At 39.3% G+C, this 21,452-nt stretch overlaps 2 protein-coding genes across 7 annotated transcripts in view; one reads left to right on the plus strand and one right to left on the minus strand.

Annotated features, from left to right (window-relative positions):
* MACROD2 (mono-ADP ribosylhydrolase 2) overlaps positions 1-21,452 on the minus strand; it is a 3,509,413-nt gene that overhangs the window by 2,801,823 nt on the left and 686,138 nt on the right. The gene's annotated exons all lie outside the window — the stretch shown is intronic.
* On the plus strand, positions 1,429-18,018 carry FLRT3 (fibronectin leucine rich transmembrane protein 3). Its single transcript, XM_073628242.1, has 3 exons — positions 1,429-1,687; positions 12,145-12,831; positions 14,963-18,018. The coding sequence occupies exon 3, from the start codon at positions 14,984-14,986 to the stop codon at positions 16,928-16,930; it is 1,947 nt and encodes a 648-aa protein (XP_073484343.1). The 5' UTR covers positions 1,429-1,687; positions 12,145-12,831; positions 14,963-14,983; the 3' UTR covers positions 16,931-18,018.

Raw genomic sequence — 21,452 nt, forward strand, 5'->3', positions numbered from 1 at the left:
CAAAATGTCTTGGTATGCTAACACCTTAAGAGTTTCCTGCACTGGAACTAAGGGGCCAAGCCTAACCACTGAAAAACAACCCCAAACCACACCTTTGGGATTAATTAGAGCGGAGACTGTAAGCCAGGCCTTCTGGTCCAACATCAGTGCCTAACCTCACAAATGCACTTCTGGAAGAATGGTCAAACATTCCCATAGACACACTCCTAAACCTAAATCTTCCCAGAAGATTTAAAGCTGGTATAGCTGCAAAGGGTGGGCCAAATCAGTATTGAACCCTATGGACCAAGACTGGGATGCCATTAAAATTCATGTGTGTGTAAAGGCAGACGTCCCAATACTTTTGGTAATATAGTGTATTTGTAATGTTTTACAGGGGTCAGCCTGAAGTGATTTAGCAGGACTTAATTTTCTGAATAAAGTTTCACTTTAACATCACCTTAGGAGGCCAATTAAACTCTTCGGGGTCATTCACACCAGATTACCAGGTAAAACGGGTGCGGGCCGCTGTCTGTCGTGTACAATACAAAGCAGTGGTTACTTTTTTTTAAATAATTTATTGAAAAGTCACAAAATGACAATTCAGTCACTTCTAGACACGGCAGAAAAGCGGAGGTCACATGAGGTCAGCTCTGCATTGCAAAAAAATCGCAGCATGTCTCAATTTTTACGTAAAGCATTGCAACCCCTTAGACCCCAATCACACCTTCACAGGTAAACCTGCGTGTCAGGAGACGCAACGTTCTTCAATCACGCTGTTCACATCTATGCAGATGGTTTGGAAATCCGGGTGGAATAATGAAGGGTGTATGGACACTACAACGCACTAATATACAAAGAGATGGCGTAGAGATGTGAGCCTGGCCTGAACGCCAAATCATACCTCTGTGATGCGGATAACGAGCACATTGGTGCGTTGCAGCGCTATTCAGTTTGAACACCACCCCGACGCCCGTGGCAATGTACCGCCATTCATTATATTGTGCTGCAACAAAATTCATTCTGCGTGTACGCTTTTTATTTTTGTGCGTTCACAGCTTATTCAAAACCAGGCGCCTTAACACAACGCACGCAGGCGCAACACGGCGCAAGAACGTTAAGATTGCCAAAGTGGGAACTGGCTCTAACATTTCTTGGACGTTTATTATTCAAAGCCACAGAGAAAGCAAACATTTGTTACAAGAAGCAATTTCCCTCCGTGTCTCTGATCAACAGATGTACGATCCGGACGCTCCGGCACCGAAAGAGTTACCGGCGGCGGAGATTTCCGAGCGATGCCCGGAGACAGCGGAGCGCACAGTCAGCGCTGTACATAGCACCAGGCGCCCTCTAGTGTCCGTTCCCTGCCATCGCCGCCCCGTACAGCGCCTTACCTCACTGGGGATGGGCTAGCGGCCGGGCACGCCCCCTGTCATGACATCACACACACACACACTCTTCCAGTGCGAGGTGCTGCTGTAAGTTCAGACTTGGAGCTGGAAGCATCGGAGTGTTATGTGTGCGGAGCTCCGGGACTGCACTGTATACAGGGGGGTGACCGGGATCACTGCACAGCACTACTGCTAGGAGCATGCAGGCAGCCTCACCCCCACCCAGGAATCCCTCTTTTCTACGACTCCCCCACAGACTGGAATATATTACACGAGATTTCTCATAACTGGATTGTTCTTCTGCACTCAGCTTCCAGGTAAGCCCCGATCTATCGCCTGCAATCACTAACCCTAATCGCTGCATCTCCTCTCTGGGTACAGATGGCATGGAATGCCAGGGAACACATCAGACCTTCCAGAGGGAGATCAGTCCTTCCAGGAACAAATAAGACCTTCCAGAGGGAGATCAGCCCTTCCAGGAACAAATAAGACCTTCCAGAGGGAGATCAGCCCTTCCAGAGGGAGATCAGCCCTTCCAGGAACAAATCACACCTTCCAGAGGGAGATCAGACCTTCCAGAGGGAGATCAGACCTTCCAGGAACAAATCAGTTCTTCCAGAGGGAGATCAGACCTTCCAGAGGGAGATCAGACCTTCCAGAGGGAGATCAGACCTTCCAGAGGGAGATCAGACCTTCCAGGAACAAATCAGTCCTTCCAGAGGGAGATCAGACCTTCCAGAGGGAGATCAGACCTTCCAGGAACAAATCACACCTTCCAGAGGGAGATCAGTCCTTCCAAAGGGAGATCAGACCTTCCAGAGGAAGATCAGACCTTCCAGAGGAAGATCAGACCTTCCAGAGCCAGCACTTTCTTAACAAGTTCTGCAGAGAGATGATTGACAGCCTGGGCAGGGGGATTGATAGAGCAGGGATGGGATTGGAGGGGCAATGAGGGATTACTGGGAGCCGGACTAAGGGGTGATTGACAAAGCAGAGATGGGACTTGAAATCAGGGATCACTGGGATGGCTGACAGTCTGACCAAGAGTGATTGACAGAGCTGGATGGTATTGGAGGAGAAATGGGAAGCACTGTGTTAACTGGGAACACTGGTATGTCTGGGATCACTGTTGCAACCAGGATTGCTGGGATCACTGTAATAACTGGGAGCACTGGGATCATGACTGGTAGATCTGGGATCTTTGCTGTAACCAGGATCAGTAGGATTTCCAAGATTACTGATAGAACTGGGATCACAGGTAAAGCTGGGATCCCTGTTGAGACCAGGATCACTGGGATTTTTGGAAACACTGGGATCAGTGGTGGAGCTGGGATGACTGTAATAACTGGGAACACTGGGATGAGTGGTGGAGCTGGGATCACTGGTAAAGCTGAGATCCCTGTTGTGACCAGGATCACTGGGATTTTTGGAATCACTGGGATGACTGTAATAACTGGGAACACTGGGATCAGTGGTGGAGCTGGGATGACTGTAATAACTGGGAACACTGGGATCAGGGGTGGAGCTGGGATCACTGATGTGACCAGGATTACTCGGAATTCTGGAAACACTGGGGTGACTATAATAACTGGGATAAGTCTGATAAATGGGATCCCAGGTCTAGTGCAGTACCCAGTGACCCAGCAGAAGTTTCCTGTCCATCAGAGGTAGGTTCCCTGTGCTGAGCTCTCTGGATGTGTGGTATGTCCCCACAATGGTCTGTTCTCCAGCCAGGAAAGGAAATCAATAATCCCCTCTGAACAGTAGTGTATGTACATGAAAAGCATAGATCTTGCAGAAAACCCATGTTCCCGACTTGTGCAAAAAAAAAAAAGAAAAAATTCCAAGCAGACTTCACAAAACACAAATGAACAGCTACACCTACATCTCAAATCTTGAATTGCTCCAGGAAGAAAAGGCAGCTCCATTCCTGCACAGCTTCAGTCCCCCTTTATTTGCCCGAAAAAGTAAGGAGCTTAATATCTATATAAAAACAAAAAAAGAGAGAGAGAGAGAGACTCTCCTATTCTTTAGACATTAAACCAAAATTCAGCCCCTGGTCAAGGGAAGGATGTGACCAGCCTAGCAATGGGAAGGGAGGTGGTGTGAGACAGATAATGCCAAGCTTAAGGGACCCGGTATTGTCCAGGCTGCGGGGATCCCACTGGGAACAGGGAATTATGTTTTTGCAAAATCTTTTTTTTTTTTTTTTTAAAGCTGCAGATGAACTGGACTCTGCAAGATTAGCAAGTTATTATGAAGTGGGGGAGGGGAACAGGGTTATGTCACTTTCAAAGAGCTAGTGTTGGGATTTCTTCAAATCTGGAAAGAGAGGAATGTTACAAAGAGCTGACAGTGGGAGACAAGTTTATTTTATTTTAAATAAACATTGTATACTTTTTTTTTTTTTTTTGGATAATCAAACATTGCATTCTTATGTAAACAGCACACACCTAGTAGAAACAAGAACTACTGTATTTGTTTCCAATCAGAGCTGAAATGAATGCAATACATTTAACAAATATGTATAAATAGGTTGTACAGTAATATAGCATACAAAACATCCATCAATTGTGGGTCTTTAATAAGAGAGAGCAAAGTTCAGGAATCTACAGCAACCAATCAGAAATGAGTGTTCATCCTGCATTCTGGTTGCTAGGGGTAACTGCTTCTCCTGATTGTATGAATATAAATATATATATATATCTTACTCCTTTATGCAAAGTAGAGCCACTGTTTGCACATGTGTGTGTGTGTGTATATATTGTATATATGCACATATGTATGTGTAATATTTTATATATATATATATATATATATATGAGACGTAAGTATGTTTTGCAACAGATAAACAGTAGCTCTACTTTACACATAATTATATATATATATATATATATATATATATATATATATATTTAGAATAATATACATAGATCACTGTGTGTTTATATATTTTATATATATATAAATCTCACTCCACTGTAAGGTAGATCCTAGTATTTGTTGTAAAACACTCTCCCTGATCTTTACTTGCTCTATACAGAAGTAGGTTGGGGTCACTATAAAGCCCTCTCTTTGCTTATTATAGAACACATTATACCCCAATTCCAAGCTGCCACTTTTACAAGTCTCCTATTATTTCTCCAGGTCTTGGCTAACAAGCTCACGATCATAATCTGGCCCGCCAGTTGTCTGTTAAAGTGTGCAGCAAGCCACATCGGTGTGTGTGTGTCTGAGGCCTGTGTCCCCCTCTCTCTGGCTTCAACCCATGGGCTGCAGCTGCTAACAGACCACAGTGCTAGTGAATAATGCCTCAAATTAGACAAATAGGTCTCACCAAGGGCTGAACTCAGCGGCTCTACGATTAGATCCTGCCGCTGCTTGATTTAGCTGACCAAGAAGATTAATCCCTGCAAATATATTCATTCAGCATTAGCCCCTAATCATGTTTTTTTTATTTTTCAATAATGATCTGCAGAAAGTAAAAGCTGCCAGTGTCCACTATACCTCTAATACTTATAATAGGTTGGCCTTGGACCTGTAGAAGCAGAAAGCATTTTTATTTTTTAGGTTTATTGCATTATATACAGTGCAAAGCATATACAGGCAACTACATTATTTTTCAGACATATTCTTAGTATGCAGTGCAAGTACATTTAAATATAGAGATGTGTACTTATACATGTGTACACATTATCTTCTCTCTCTCTCTATATATATATATATATATATATATATATATATATATATATATATATATATATATATATATGTATGTGTGTGTGTATATATATATATATATATATATATATATATATATATATATATATACATACACACACATACAATTTTTTATTTTTTTTTTAATACTATACATAATATATGATCTACACACACTAATTTTATAATGTGTGACTGCACCTATATGAATTATATATAATATACAGTTCCACATCATACAATTATTGTACCTATTTCCCACCCCCTCCCATGACACTGTACAGGGTAGTGTACATACATTCATGACCATAAACTGAGGTCACTGTAGCTCATCTCCAGCTCCCACATTTGTTTACTATGATGCCTATTGACATGTCTCCTACTTTCCACCCCCATAAAAAGCCTTCCAGTCTACACACACACTCTCTATTAAGCATCCTCACTAGTAAAGTGTGTAATGGAAATGTTTGTGTCTAGTGAAAGCATTGTGTACTCCTGACAAGTCTGGAACATCAACCCAGAAGACACAGCCCTTGCACATAATTGGCCATCTCTTTATTCTGATGGCTTCAGTGACCAGATCAAAGCGAAGGGAAATATATTTGGCCAAATTCTGGCTGCTGTCACACTTTGTTACCAGACTATTAATTATCTATTCCCTGGGTCCATTCTATCTGTACAGCGTTGTCCAATCAGATAAAGTCCAATTATGCTCGCCATCTAGCGCCTGCGGGTGTTCAGTCCTAACTAACGTTATTCTCCCGCAGGATAAAAAACACAATTATCAGTTTAGGATCGCTGCATGAAAGAAATCTCTCTTCGTAGAAGAGACGGGCTTGTATAAAGTCACTCAGTGGCGGATGGGTTGACTTAGCAGATTTTCTCTTTGTAGACAGTCCTAGCTTTTGTCAACTGAAGCCACTCCATCTGATAAGACTACTAAAACATTTTATAGGCTAGTGCAATGGCAGGAGCTCATTTCTGTTTTTCTTAATGTTTAGGCAAAAAGCATATTAAGAATGGGCTCCAAAATGAATTTAAAAACATGTGGGAGCTGACTATTCATGCAGTGAAAGTACAAATATAAAGTAGTATACTGTAGTATGAGGATTGCTGGAAGCTTGTCAGATTCAACAATAGGGCAAAGGTTGATTTTCTGCGGTGGAAGCACAGAGTCCCAACATGATGAGACTTGTGTATTAAATTGGGATTTGCCAGATCTGAGATCAGGATTTATCTAATCAAGATAAACATTGTGCAGCAACAGGATGATCTCACCTGTGGAAACTGCACTTAATTGTTCTGCATAACCCAAGGCCACATAAGCCAGGGGGGCAAGGCTGCAGCTTAACACGGAGAAAGACAAATCTTTTGGTTTTGTGCCATTTTCATTTTTTTTTTTTTGTGTGTGTTGCATGCATTGTCAGGGGTAATGACTAAATAAATACCATGGTTAATGAAATCAGCATGGCCATTAGGGTTTCACAAAGTCCTTCAAAAGGAGAACTTTTACTTGCTCTCGCAGACACCACTGTTCAGCTCAACAGGAGACTTTGTTGCAATTAAAGTCAGGAAAGCCGGACAGAAACAGCGAGCGTCTGACTTGTGGGTCTCGACAGAAAAAGGCTTCGAGTAGACTGTACCACCCCCAAGTGGGCATAGGCTCAGCTGGAGGCACACTGGAGCAGTTTTTCTTCAATTCATTTATTTTTCCCCCCTCTTAGTCAATGAACAAAGAAACCAGTGGTCTGTTTCCTGGCTGCAGAAGTTCAAGCAGTCACCGAAATGGATGGTTTAAAAAGCCATGCAGAATATGGTGCAGGGGCCTTGACATTTTTATTTTCTTGGTAATGCACAGCTTGCTTCTGTAGCTTTGAATTCAGTGATTTTTATTGTGTAAATTGTGTTAATTCCTTGTTGCTAAATTCCTGGCCTTCGTATATTTCTTAATATCATAAATGTAAATTCCTGGCTTTAGTATATTTCTTAATGTCAAAAATTATTACTAATAAGAACAATAGGCTGTTATTACCATTGTTTGTTCTGCAGTCTAGAATTTGCAAACATGGCAACCATGTTGTGTGTTGGCCACTCTTTGAGAGAATGGGTTAGCAGTTCATTAGTAACTAGTATTATCAATGTGGTATTTTTGCCTCATGGCACCCTTTTTATACTGATGGATCCAACCTTAATTGGCACATATAATGGCTTCCTGTTTTGCGGTATAACAGGTACACACTTTAATTTAATTAAATTAAATGTACAACACCTTTGTAGGCCAATTTGGCAAATGTTACAGGCTTGTACTTACTTTACAAGCTTTTAGCTACTATTGTTCAAGCCAGACAAAGTTTTCACAGTAGATGCTAAAAGTATTTGACACAGTCAAAGTATGTGAGCGTGTTTTTGTAGAATGCAGCTAATTTGCAGTCTACTGTGCAAACATGTACCCGCTTGTCACGCCCTAAGGTGAAGTGTCAGGCATTTCTCCAAAAACAGGTAGCAAGTACTGCACTCGGAAATAATTTCTAGCAATTGCTCAGACAATGGGGATAATTGTTTGACATGCTCTCCTAATATATTGTCCATTTTCACTCTTCGTCTTTGTAAATACGTCCCTAGTGGGGAACTTCCAGCTAGACCTGAACAGAATAATGATCTGTGCAAAATACTTGTAAAAAATTGGGGAAATATTACTGATTCTATGTTTTTTTTATATGACATCTAGTGAGCAGCTAGCCCCATAGGGAGATGTATTGTTTTGTGCAACTACAGACGTATGATAAACCCTCCTTGGAAAATGGAGGCGACTCAAAGCATGCTGGGAAGTTGCACTTCAAACGGGAACCCCGGGCCTCATGTTTGCATGTATCAAGAGTCGTCTGTTGCCATAACAACCAATCAGCTTCTCTCATGCAAATGAAAGACCGGTCTTTTAGCACTTTCAGCAGTGAGTTCTACAGATATTTTCCCATTAGATTAAAAAAAAATGTGAAAAGCATTGCTGACCTTTAAAGGGGGAACCCCGCTGTCTACTACTAAGCTTCTTGCATAAAAAGTATCTGACGGAACAGCAGTTCATGTTCTCCACCTTAACCAATGAAATTATCTTTACAGGTGGAATGATAATACATGGTTACCATTGCCAACGAAAATTCTGTTCACTTTAGATACTTAGTGCATGCTTTTTTTTCTTCATTTTATGTCTATCTAGTGCTTGAAAAATCTATAAGTAATTATTTTTTGTTCTATTATTAGAAGGCTGGGGATGTAAAAATTAGCATTGATGATAGCCTGGTAAATATAATTTTACCAGGCTATATGAAAATATGTCTAGGACAGTACTTTAAACCGCTTTTCCAATATAGGCTGTGTAGTAAAGGGATACAATGATAGCAAAAGACATGGGGTAGGGTGCTCTCTGCTGGTCTGCTTTAGAAAACTATCACAACTGCATTTGTTCCAACAAATGTCTAACATCACTGATTAGTGGGATGGATGAACATTTAGTTTTTTTGGTTTTATTGCTTTTCCACTCCAGGGTCAGTACACAGCAGTATCACAGTTTTAAAATTAACTTAAAATTGAATAATTTTCAGGTCGTGGGTACTCCTGATAAATCCAATGAATCTGGAGTCAGAGGGAAGAATCCCCCTCTTACGGTGGTGGTCAAAATGCCAGTCTTACAGATAGCTTAAAAAAATCATTGGTGTCCTGTTGCTGACTTTGCCAAGCAGAGTTGGTCCAGAAACTAAGCAGGTACCATCAACTTGGATGTCAATCAGCTAACGTTCGAGGATCCCCATGCAACCTTTGGAGGAACCCTAGGATTCCATTGAATCTTGGTTGAGAATGGCTAATCTACACTATTTACAGCAGGTCTTATCGATGTGCTTTTATTTCAGCCTGAAAAGGTTTAGTCTGCTCTCAACAGAATGTCTCTGATGTTTAACAGGTGATGTAATGTTGGTGAAAATGTTTGGTTCACAACCCCACTTTTAGAGATCCTGGTGGGCTTATCACTGGTGGTATAGACAGTACCTGGGTGCAATCTGAAGATCGTGGAAAAAAATCTAGCTTTTAGGAAGGATGTCTGGGGACTGTATAACCAACACTGTCTTCAGTACAAGAATGTGTAATTCAAGAAAGCATGACAGATACTTTCAAGCTGCAAAGTTACTTAGAAATCCCTACATTGTATCAATAATGAAGCTCTGCCAAATACCATGCAGCCCTTTAGTTACAAAGCAAAGAATGGGCAAAACCGCATAAAACAGTCTATGAAAACAATACCTGATGGGATATATTATAATTTAGATACAAGCTGAAGGCCTGTAGCAAAAACACGGAAAGGCTACACAGTCCACTTACCTTCTTTCATCACCAGGTCTTGGTCATAATTTTATCTATAATTACTGGCGGTCATTCAGCGTATATACAAAGACTTAAAGAAACAGTTGCATCCCTGTGGCATGAAGCATTGTTCAGGGGGCTTAGTTCTAACATCATGCCTAGCTATTGATATGCAAAGTATTTAATATTAAACAGATGTGGATGGGCCATCTTTTTTATAAGGAGATAAAGAATATATTCCAATCCACTTTATTTGCTACCAGCAGAGCTATTTTTTTTCCTTTTGTTTGCTGCACTTAAAAAACGTGCTATTGATCCTAATGAGCTTTAAGTTAAGTCCAGCATAGCCCTACTACAATGGCAGCATTAGAAAGTGGTTTGCATAACAATTGGTGTTAAAAAGAAACAGTTTAGCCTTCAATGTAAAAAACAAATAGTATTATTTTCTCTGCATTTTACACTACTTATAGTCATTTCCTTACATCGTATATGCTATTTAGCCTAATCAACAAGTTGAAAAGAGTGATTTCCTTAGAGCTACTTGACAACACTTGCCTTTACCTTATTTACATTAGCTGTTGCCAGAGGCATCAGACAAGATAGAGGAAAACATTTAAAGGAAAAAAAAAATGTATTCGTTTAAAAAAAATAAAAAATAGTATAAAAAAATTAAATCTGCTTTTTAATTAAGAGAAGACAGATTGCAAAAACCATAAAAATACTTTATCGTATGTTTAGCTGCCTCAGTGATTCACTTCAGCAGTTGTTAAAACAAATTTAACACATGGTAGTAATCAAAGCAGACACGGATAGCAACATTTGAGAGTACATACTAATGGTTAACTTTGTAAGGTAACGTTTTAATCTGGATTCAGGAAGATGCTATGCCTGCTGGTAAATAAGTGTTAGCATTGTCTACTAGATATCTAGCATCTTCGCACGTTACCACAGGACACTGGGCTCCCTTTGTGCCTACATATGTAATAATTAAATTGTTTCTATAGATTAGCAGAAAAGCGGTCTTTAAAATGGTTTAGGCCAGGGGCACCGTTGCTCAAGCAGTATCCACATTCACAGTAAGCTTAGCCCTATATCGTTAAAGTTTAATCATTTGGAGATGGAATTTAGTTTATATAAAAGAAGTCTTCTGCATCTATTATTCAGCATACTGGCACTGTGGAGCATTTTAATTCTGGAACAGATGCTTTGCTTGCTGGATGCCATGTAATTACTGAGTGGAGAAGCAAATTGCTGCTACGGCATTCCTTAATTTCAGGGTCAAGTATTTCCAGTACTCTCAAATTCTTTTGCTTGTCACTCTCAGCACCTTGGCAGGTTGACCCTTACATAAAAAGGCCTAGCGAAAATATCTGCAGGAATAATTTGTACAAATCAGAACCTGATAGGAATTAGAATTTGATAATCTCCATAATTCATAAGGTGTTTTTTTTTTTTTTTTTAAATGCTTGCTTTAAAAATGGTCTTTTTGAAAGACAATCAAACAGCATAAGTGTTATCTGAATGTGGTTGAGGCAGCTTTTTGGTGTCTCCGAGTGGAAAGGTTGGCATAAAGCAGTTCTTTACACCTTTGTGTGTAAAGTAGAATATGTGCACAAGGTTATTATGACATCAATATCTACAAGCAAAAGGTCTAAGAACCTAAGAAACAGCCTTTTGAATTTGGAAGTTGGATTTGAGATTTTAACTTTCAATTGGTCTCTTGGGTATTAGAAGTGTTCCCGTAAAATGGAAGATTAACAATGTTAATGTTAAAGGGTTCTTACCAATTTAAGTGGTAGGTTTTAGGGCCCAGGCTGCCAGTACACCTAAAAATTGCATTCTTGGTGCTTTTTCTATTAATGGAGCCACATATTCCCTGGTTTATAAAAGTCACATATTGGTTTCTCTGATTATTTAATTGAACTTTATATAACGTTGTCTTAATCCTTAGCTTTCCTATTCAATTGTTAGAAGTGGAACAGTACTTTATTTAGCTCAACTGATATTTAAAAACTGGAGCAAAAGAATAATAAAGTAGATGTTCCTCATAGTAGCTAGTCAGGAGACACCTTTCTCATTAACTGGGGAGGAACGGATATATTTTTGCTCCGGGAATCCTTGCTCCAGTGTTATGTCAGTGCCTGATACAACAGGGATAGAAGCTTCCTTGCTAGTGTGTATCCAGAATGGTTGAAGTCATTTTTTTGTTGTATAAATGCTTCCTGAAATAGTTCTGTTCCAAGGCCTGGCCTAGAATCTACAACACAACCCTAGCACTTGTGTGCAGCTGAGCAGGAATGGCTCCCGGACCTGGTTATCTATTACATGTACAAAAGTGGTGGACAGCAAGGGATTGTGCTCGAGTTTGTAATCGGAAAAGACAGGTGTCACCGTTTGCTAAAGTAATTTCTCCGCAGTTGGTTGATTGAAGCTGACTTCAATTACAGTTGCTCTTGGATGGATGCACTGGAATGGCTGATGTGAAATACTAGAAAACGTGGCAGCGAGTGGTACCATGCTCCTGACCTCTGGGATCTTTGAGGTCTGAGCTGAGAAAATAGTCAAGACTTTAGTGTGTTATAAGGCATAATGAATGTACCTCAATCAGTCAAGGCTTGTAATTCAGTTGTCAGCTTGTCTGCATATATTCACCATCAATTACTGCTAATTAACACACATTTATTTTTAATTTTTTTTCTAGGAAATTCTTGCAGCAAGGAAAGGAATCCTTAGAAGGAACTAACATCATATTTTTTTTTGTTAAAGAAAACGTCTCAAATTCACAAAGAACGAATCACTTCCTGATATATATCTTCCACTAATTTTTTACAATCAAGTTTCACATCCAGCTTGGAGCCAGAAATGTTTTCACAGCGGGTGTCAATGTTTGGGGTTTGCGACTACTGTACAGAGAGCATTCATGGCTGATATTTGCACAGGGAAGCATGTACCTACTTTGAATGCACTATTTATTTAGGCTTTTACATTATGAATCGTTCCCCTGGCGTGGAGTTAATTTTACTGGCCTTGCAGAGGAGCCTTTGTACACGGAAAGCCAGTTTCTGGCATAAAAATTAAAGACAACCAAAGGGGATTATAAAGAAACCTTTTAATTGGCAAAGGAGGAATCGCCACGTGGTCGCAGGAAACTCGACGCTGCTGAAGTGAAAGATTTGGGTGTCGGTGGTAAACGTTTGCTGTGATGTGGACAAGAGATAATGAAACTCTGTACCTTCTTCTTTGAGTTAGGATTGTTTGAGTAAATACTACGAAAGAGGGACTGCTAAATGAGATAACCCTGAGCTTGTTATTCTCGGAACATAAGGACTTCACAAGAGCTTGCCCTCGGGAGGATTCAAGGGAACATCATCTGACACTTCTCGAGCAGGTAGGTCTAGTCTAGCTCCTATTAAGTGCTGATAAAGGAGGGGAAGAAAACAAGTAAGGAAAAACCTCAGATAAAAATAAAGGGTGTCATGACACAGGCTGTAATGCAAGATGTCATTTAGAATTTTCTGTGTCAGTAACACCTTTGCAGCATCGATAACCACAATCATTTTAACTATGCCTAGTAACGTATGAGATAGGGAACAGAACAGAGCACAAACAAATAGAAAAGTACCCATATGTGAAATGAGAAATCGCTATATACTACAAATGTGTAGTTTCTATGATTTGTTTACAGATTGAAAAAAAGTCAATGTTGTCCAAGAAGAGAAGCTTTAAATAGGTGGGCTGAAAAACGTTGATACTTGAATGATGGTGGAGCCAGCTGAAGCCTATGAACCATGTCACATTCTGTTGTAGTTTGCAGCATTTAGAAATCTTGATGGACTGTGGCAATAAGTAGCTTGGCTTAAAACTTTCTGCTGTAGCCGACTATAGTACACGTATAATTGCTGATGTGAAATGATTACTTTATGCTACAGTGGATGACATGGGTAGCCATGGAGTTTGGCAGTTTTGCGTACAGTTTGAAACACTGCTAAAAGTGAATTGCTCATCAACTAGGTAATAAAACCGCAGGAGATGCTATGTCATAGCCCTTCCATTGACAGGAATTTATTTTCACTGGCACCAAAAGAGTTTTGTTGATACAAATCACTGCTTTTAAAAATCCCTCAAATTATATAGCCCTGTGGGTTAGTTCGCCAATGTGCACTGAACAGTGAAGGTATATGTGAGATGAATACGGAAAGAAACTCAAAGAACTATTAAAAGCCCTTATGTGTGGGACCTGGAAATCTGGTACTTATGCTTTGTCTGCTCCCAGTTTGTATTTTTCTTGATATTTTCAAATAGGCGGTAGCAAAAGGAAAATAGGATTTTTCAATCTTAGTAGAAAAAAATTGTTTGGCTCCATCTGTGGCATGATAGCCAACATAAACCTATTAAAACCCAAAAATGTCACATTTCCCCACAGTGCTAGCAGGCCATAGATTACAACCTGTCAGTCACCTGATTTCTCTACATTATGAGGTGAACTCAAAAATAAATGTTCTAAAAAGGCCATAGATTGCACAATTTTCTTTCCTGCAACCAAATAGCTTGATTCCCCTATCAACATAGTCAGTGTTGAAGGGGGAATCCCTCCCGCAGAGCTATTGTGTTCTCCTGGAAGGGGAGCTGTCTCAGCCAGGAAAACACAATGATTATTGCTAGCAGCTATAGCCACTGGCAGTATTCGTGTGCTAGAAATCCAACATGCTAATTGTACCCAAGTCGATCAATGGATAAACTTGGGCACAATCAGCCTGCCCACAGATGGATTGAATTTCAGCCAGTCAGATCTGAACAGGCCAAGATTCAAACCATTTATGGCCAGCTTAACATTTTACAAAACATTTAAAATACTTAACAGGACCAAAACCTAAAAGATGTTCTGTTCTGTCTATACTGAGATACTCCAATTAAGTTTGCCTAATTATAGAACTCATTATTATGTGTAATATTAGTACAATATTACTTTCTATACATGTCCTAATTAACATTTTTTTTCATTATCTTAAAGCATCTAGTTTTAGGGAGATCATAGTACACCTCATGACAGTGACCTCATCTTCCTTTTTACCAGGTCACACCATCTTTGTTCTGGCATCATTCAGGGTCAACTTTGACTTCCTGGCCTGAGATATGGTCCATAGCGGACAGTTATTTAATTCCTAATGACACTGCAGTAGCCTTTATGTTCTTACATGTACTGAAGACATGTTGTCTCACACAGGTCAGCCCTTTGCTGCTGCTTTTTTGAACTTGAAAGATTCAAGAACATGTTATTACAATGCAATCGTTATCAGGCCTAGGCACAGTCACTTAGCTTAAGCCAAAGGACCGGTTTATAATGATAAATATATATATATATATATATGATAGATAGATAGAATACTGTTGCTGTGGAATGTCACTTTCAGGAATTTTAAAGATTCTGATAGATCTTCTTTAAGAAATAGAGCAAGGGAAAAGATTAGTTTTGTGAATTAAAGACTTCACAGATGTTAATTTTTTTTTTAATCTTCCAGGTATTGATTGCTACATCCCTTATGACCATGAATGCAGAAGCGTGGAACTTTCTTGTTGCCTGGACTCAGATGTTACTATTACTTCGACTGGCTCCACAGTACGTCAGTGCCAAACCTTGCCCTTCAGTATGTCGCTGTGATGGAGGTTTCATTTATTGCAATGATAGGGATTTGACATCTATTCCTTCGGGGATACCAGAGGATGCTACAACTCTCTACCTTCAAAATAATCAGATCAACAATGCTGGGATACCTTCTGATCTGAGAGGCCTCGACAAAGTGGAAAGGATCTACCTGTACCGGAACAGTTTAGATGAATTTCCAATTAATCTCCCAAAAAATGTTAAAGAACTGCACCTGCAGGAAAATAATATAAGGACTATAACCTATGATGCACTTTCTCAGATTCCTGCAATTGAGGAGCTACATCTAGATGATAATTCTGTGTCTGCAGTTAGTATTGAGGATGGAGCATTTCGAGACAACATTTATCTTCGTCTTCTGTTCCTTTCCCGAAATCACTTAAGCACAATACCTTGGGGTCTGCCTCGAACAATTGAAGAGTTACGTTTGGATGATAATCGAATTTCCACTATTGCAGAGATCTCTTTGCAGGACCTCACAAATCTAAAACGTCTTGTTTTGGATGGAAATCTCTTAACCAATAGTGGCCTTGGGGAAAGGGTCTTTATGAACTTGGTCAATCTGACAGAGCTGTCATTGGTTCGAAATTCTCTACAATCTCCCCCTGCAAATCTGCCAGGTACAAATTTGAGAAAGCTTTACCTTCAAGAGAATCATATGAATTATGTGCCACCCAATGCTTTTGCTGACCTTACCCAACTTTATCGACTTGACATGTCGAGCAACAATCTGACATCTTTACCTCAGGGTATTTTTGATGACTTGGATAATTTGACCCAATTATTCCTACGCAACAATCCTTGGTATTGTGGTTGCAAAATGAAATGGGTACGTGACTGGCTTCAGTCTTTGCCTTCCAAAGTTAATGTTCGTGGGCTGATGTGCCAAGCACCGGAGCCTGTTAGGGGAATGACCATTAAAGACCTTAACAAAGAATTATTTGATTGTAAAGTCAGATTTGATAAAAATATTATACATATAACAACGACAACTATGCTAAACACTTTGGTGGGTCAGAGGCCAGTATCTGTGACCAAACAGCCGGAGATCAGGCCGCCTGATCTCAATAAAATCTACAGAACCACGCCAATACCAGTGAGGAAAATAATCACGATCAACGTAAAAGCTGTCACCATCGAGACCATCCACATTTCCTGGAAAATTGCTTTACCAATGAAGTCACTAAGACTTAGCTGGCAGTTGGGACACAGCCCAGTGTTTGGATCTATTACTGAAACAATTGTGACAGGTGACAGAACTGAATATTTGCTCACAGCACTTGAGCCAGAGTCACCATACCGCATATGTATGGTTCCCATGGAAACCGGAAACTTCTTTTTATTGGATGAAACACCTGTTTGTATTGAAACCGAGACTGCTCCACTTAAAATGTATAACCCCACCACAACGTTAAATAGAGAGCAGGAGAAGGAGCCTTATAAAAACTCCAATTTGCCTCTAGCAGCCATCATAGGTGGAGCAGTGGCTCTAGTGGCAATCACACTCCTAGCTTTGGTTTGTTGGTACGTCCATCGGAACGGATCCTTGTTTTCCAGGAACTGTGCTTACAGCAAGGGCCGGAGAAGAAAAGATGATTATGCAGAGGCGGGGACTAAGAAAGACAATTCCATTTTAGAAATTAGGGAGACCTCTTTTCAGATGATACCAATAAATAGCGATCCAATGACCAAGGAGGAGTTTATATTACACACTATATTTCCATCCAATGGAGTAACCTTGTACAAAACCAGTCACAGTGAAAGCAGCAGTAACAGAAGCTACAGAGACAGTGGTATTCCAGATTCTGACCATTCACATTCATGATGATTAGGGGCACAAAACTTTTTATAGAGACTCAAATGAGTGAATGGGATTTACTGTCATACTGCAAAACACTGGATTTAAAAAATGACACAAAGACTTTGAAGGAGCAATGTACTGTACATTTGCCATATAATTTATATTTAAGAACTTTTTTTATTAAAAGTTTCAAAATTTCAGGTTACTGCTACAATTAAATGTAGTTCGTTGCCTGACCACAATTCTCTATTTTAGTATTTTTTGTAATTTGTACTGTATTTTCCTTGCTAATATTGAAGTTACAGACCATTTAACTCTCTTTTGTGTTCTACTGAGTAAAATGACTTGTTGACTGTGAAAGTGGATTTTTCTTTTTTTTTTTTTCCTGCTGTGTTGAACAATCAGGATTTTTTTTGGTATTTTTTCTGACCTTTGTAGTATAAGCACAGGCCGGTTTTGCATATCATTCTAAACATGGTATAAATAAAATGTAGCTACAAAACAAAATAAAAAAAAACAGTATTAATGGGTCTGTAATAAAATAAACTGTATACAACATTATTCAATAAAACAGAAACAAAACCCTATGTGTGTAGTAATGGGCATTAATTAATCTGCCACAAGAAAAATGTACCGATAGTCTACTGTCCCCATAGCACAAATAAATCCCCACACATTTTTTAATCTATAATAACTACACTTAAACCTGAAACTGGATCAGTATTTAGATAAATGATACGCACAAAATATAAACCCTTTAGAGACTGCGTAAAAGATAACTGAAAAGTATTTTACTTTCCCACCAAAAAACATACATTTGAGCCAAAAAATAAAATCAAATGATGACCACCTGTTTTCAATTTAGTTATTTAAATTTAAATGTTCTAAATATTTACTTGGATAAAAGATTTATTTGCACTCAGTATTTTACATTTCATAAAGTTTAACCCCCAAAAAAGACATTTATCTTAAACATCATAAAACATAGCTGCCAACCAATCCATAGTGCCCATTACTACATCATAATCTATATATAATTTTAAAATATCCATCATGATATATTGCCTTTCCGTTAATTTAATATTTAAGAGAAATACACTTTTGTTGCCATACCTCCCCCTCCTATTGTATGTTTTTTTGTTTGTTTTTTTCAGATAAATGCCAAGGTGCATCGTATGCTCCTTTGGTCAGTATTGTATGTGCCTTGATCCAATGCTACATGTATTCAGCTTTTTTTTTTTTTTTTTTTGGTGACAATTTTTCATACTTGCCGACTATGAGAAATATTGAACTTATTGCTGAATAAAATGAAGAAATACATGAGGATTCTTGATATGGTTTATTGGGAAAGGACATAAAGTTCACTGTGCTTCTTAAACATTTGCAAACCATTATTAGGAAACATAATCAGCAGCAATTATTTGCAGCTTTCTATTGCTTCTTTGTTTGGTGAAGTCCTATCATTTTGTATCTGCAATTTTCACCATTGGGCTATCAAAAGTATTATGTGACATGCAACCTTAGAATTGAAAACATTCTAGCAGAAGGCAAGCGAGCCACAAATAAGTCCCAGAGGATCGAGCAAGCACCCAACTGTCTAAACATCACTTATGTTTGAGCATTAGAGCCAAGTTTGTCTAGTTAAGCCAGATGAGGATTGACTGCCCTCTAAAATTAGCCTCATTTATGACTCTTAAAGAAAAGACCATTCTTTATGTTGCCTGTATAGGGCAAGGGCGTGTTCTCAAAATGATGTTGACATAAATTTAGCACAAATTTCCTGTTTTATTATAGCTTACCACCACTAGTGATAGAAAAATACCATATATCGCACTACCACAAAGAGAACAAATTTTCTTAAGTAGAGCAATAAATTGTGCTCTTTTGTCAAACAGTTCATTCTGTATCTATTTCTATTTTTTTTTTTAATTATTAACTTATATAGAACTAGCAAATTTTGCAGTGTTTTAAAAAGAACACAGAATTGTTTTTATCATTTCCTGGGCCAACAAAGAAAAAGTTTGTAGGCACCTCTTTTATCCAATCCTGATGGGAGCTAATTAAAGTGTACGTAAATTTAAAGTATTCTGATTTGCTTCCTTAAGAAATGTGAAACCTCTTGTCATGCATTTTATCAATAGTATTTGAAACGTAAAAATAAATGCCTGGTAATCCTGCCACGATCTGTCCCTTTTCAGCGATTCGTGTGTAGGCCAGACGATGCGAACCACTGGCTGCAAATCCTGGGGTAGTGTTATCACTGGGACTGCAAAAAACTGCACAGATGCACTGCATGCCTGCAGTCCCGCTGTCGGCTTTGCAATTCTAATGTTAACATGCCCTCTGTGCTGCCTTTAAGTGTATGATTGAGAGGTGCATCGAATGGAAATGTGGTGCGGAAACCAAAACCCGAAAATTCAAGATGCACTTGGCCGAAACCCAAAATGACAGTTTTTTTAAAAAATGTATATTTTTATATATAATTGTATTATATTTAACTTTTTAATTAAGATCATTAATTTAAATGAATATTAATTGATTGTTGGACATTATTGGCACCTTTTAGCGCAAGAAAAGCTCAAGAAAAATGCATCCCTTTAAATTCTATGTATGTCTTCACATTGGTCTGTTGCACTTCCATTGTGGTGTGAAAAATCCTGCTTGCTGCATTTTTGGTCAGTTAAAAAATACACACCTCCCCGTTGAAATGCATTGAAAATACAGCAAGAACGTATCAATAACGCACCCGTGTTAGTTTTTGATGAGCTTTTGAGTCACATGACCTATGAAAAGCACACCATAAGCACAGTAAAAAACACATTATTACATATAGTTACATGTGAGGTGAGGTTGAAAAAAAAGACACAAGTCCATCAAGTCTAACCTATGTGTGTGATTATATGTCAGTATTACATTGTATATCCCTGTATGCTGCAGTCATTCAGGTGCTTATCTAATAGTTTTTTAAACTATCAATCCCCCCCCCCTGCTGAGACCACCGCCAGTGGAAGGGAATTCCACATCCTTTCCGCTCTTACAGTAATGAAACCTCTACGTAGTTTAAGGTTAAACCTCTTTTCTTCTAATTTTAATGAGTGGCCACGTGTCTTGTTAAACTCCCTTCTTCAAAAAAGTTTTATCCCTATTGTGGGGTCACCAGTACGGTATTTAAAAATTGAAATCATATCCCGTCAAGCGTCTCTTCTCCAGATAGAATAAGTTCAGTGCTCGCAACCTTTCTTCATAACTAATCTCCTCCAGACCCTTTATTAGCTTAGTTGTCCTTCTTTATACTCGCTCCATTTCCAGTACATCCTTCCTGAGGACTGGTGCCCAGAACTGGACAGCATGCTCTAGGTGTGGCCGGACCAGAGTCTTGTAGAGCGGGAGAATTATTGTTTTATCTCTGGAGTGGATCCCCTTTTTAATGCATGCCAATATTCTGTTTGCTTTGTTAGCAGCAGCTTGGCATTGCATGCCATTGCTGAGCCCATCATCTACTAGGACCCCCAGGTCCTTTTCTATCCTAGATTCCCTCAGAGGTTCTCCCCCAGTGTACAGATTGCATTCATATTTTTGCCACCCAAATGCATTATTTTAAATTGTTCTACATTAAACCTCATTTTCCATGTAGTTGCCCAACCCATTAATTTGTTCAGATTTTTTTGCAAGGTTTCCACATCCTGCGGAGAATTTATTGCCCTGCTTAGCATCGTCCGCAAATATAGAGATTGAACTGTGTACCCCATCCACCAGATTGTTTATGAACAAATTAAATAGGATTGGTCCCAGCACAGAACCCTGGGGGACCCCACTACCCACCCCTGACCATTCCGAGTACTCCCCATTTATCACCACCCTCTGAACTCGCCCTTGTAGCCAGTTTTCAATCCATGTACTCACCCTATGGTCCATGCCAACGGACCTTATTTTGTAGAGTAAACATTTATGGGGAACTGTGTCAAATGCTTTTACAAAATCCAGATACACCACATATATGGGGCTTTCCTTTATCTAGATGGCAACTCACCTCCTCATAGAAGGTTAATAGATTGGTTTGGCAAGAAGGATTCTTTATGAATCCATGCTGATTACTGCTAATGATACCGTTTTTGTTACTAAAATCTTTGTATATAGTTCCTTATCATCCCCTCCAAGAGCTTGCATACTATTGATGTTATGCTAACTGGTCTGTAATTCCCAGGGATGTATTTTTGGCCCTTTTTAAGTATTGGTGCTACATTGGCTTTTCTCCAATCACCTGGTACCATTCCAGTCAGTAGACTGTCAGTAAAAATTAGGAACAATGGTCTGGCAATTACTTGACTGAGTTCCCTAAGTACCCTCGGATGCAAGCCATCTGGTCCCGGTGGTTTATTAATGTTAAGTTTCCCAAGTTTAATTCTAATTCTGTCCTCTGTTAACCATGGAGGTGCTTCCTGTGATGTGTCATGAGGATAAACACTGCAGTTTTGGTTAGTGAAGCGCCCCGATTCCTTCGTGAAGACCGAGGAGAAGAATATATTCAATACCTTCGCCATCTCCC

Source organism: Aquarana catesbeiana, linkage group LG04 (genome assembly GCF_042186555.1).
Source record: "Aquarana catesbeiana isolate 2022-GZ linkage group LG04, ASM4218655v1, whole genome shotgun sequence".
NCBI classification, from domain to species: domain Eukaryota; kingdom Metazoa; phylum Chordata; class Amphibia; order Anura; family Ranidae; genus Aquarana; species Aquarana catesbeiana.

What these genes read in the sequence shown, in the direction of transcription:
- FLRT3 (XM_073628242.1), top strand. Translation starts at nt 14,984, where the DNA reads ATGACCATGAATGCAGAAGCGTGGAACTTTCTTGTTGCCTGGACTCAG.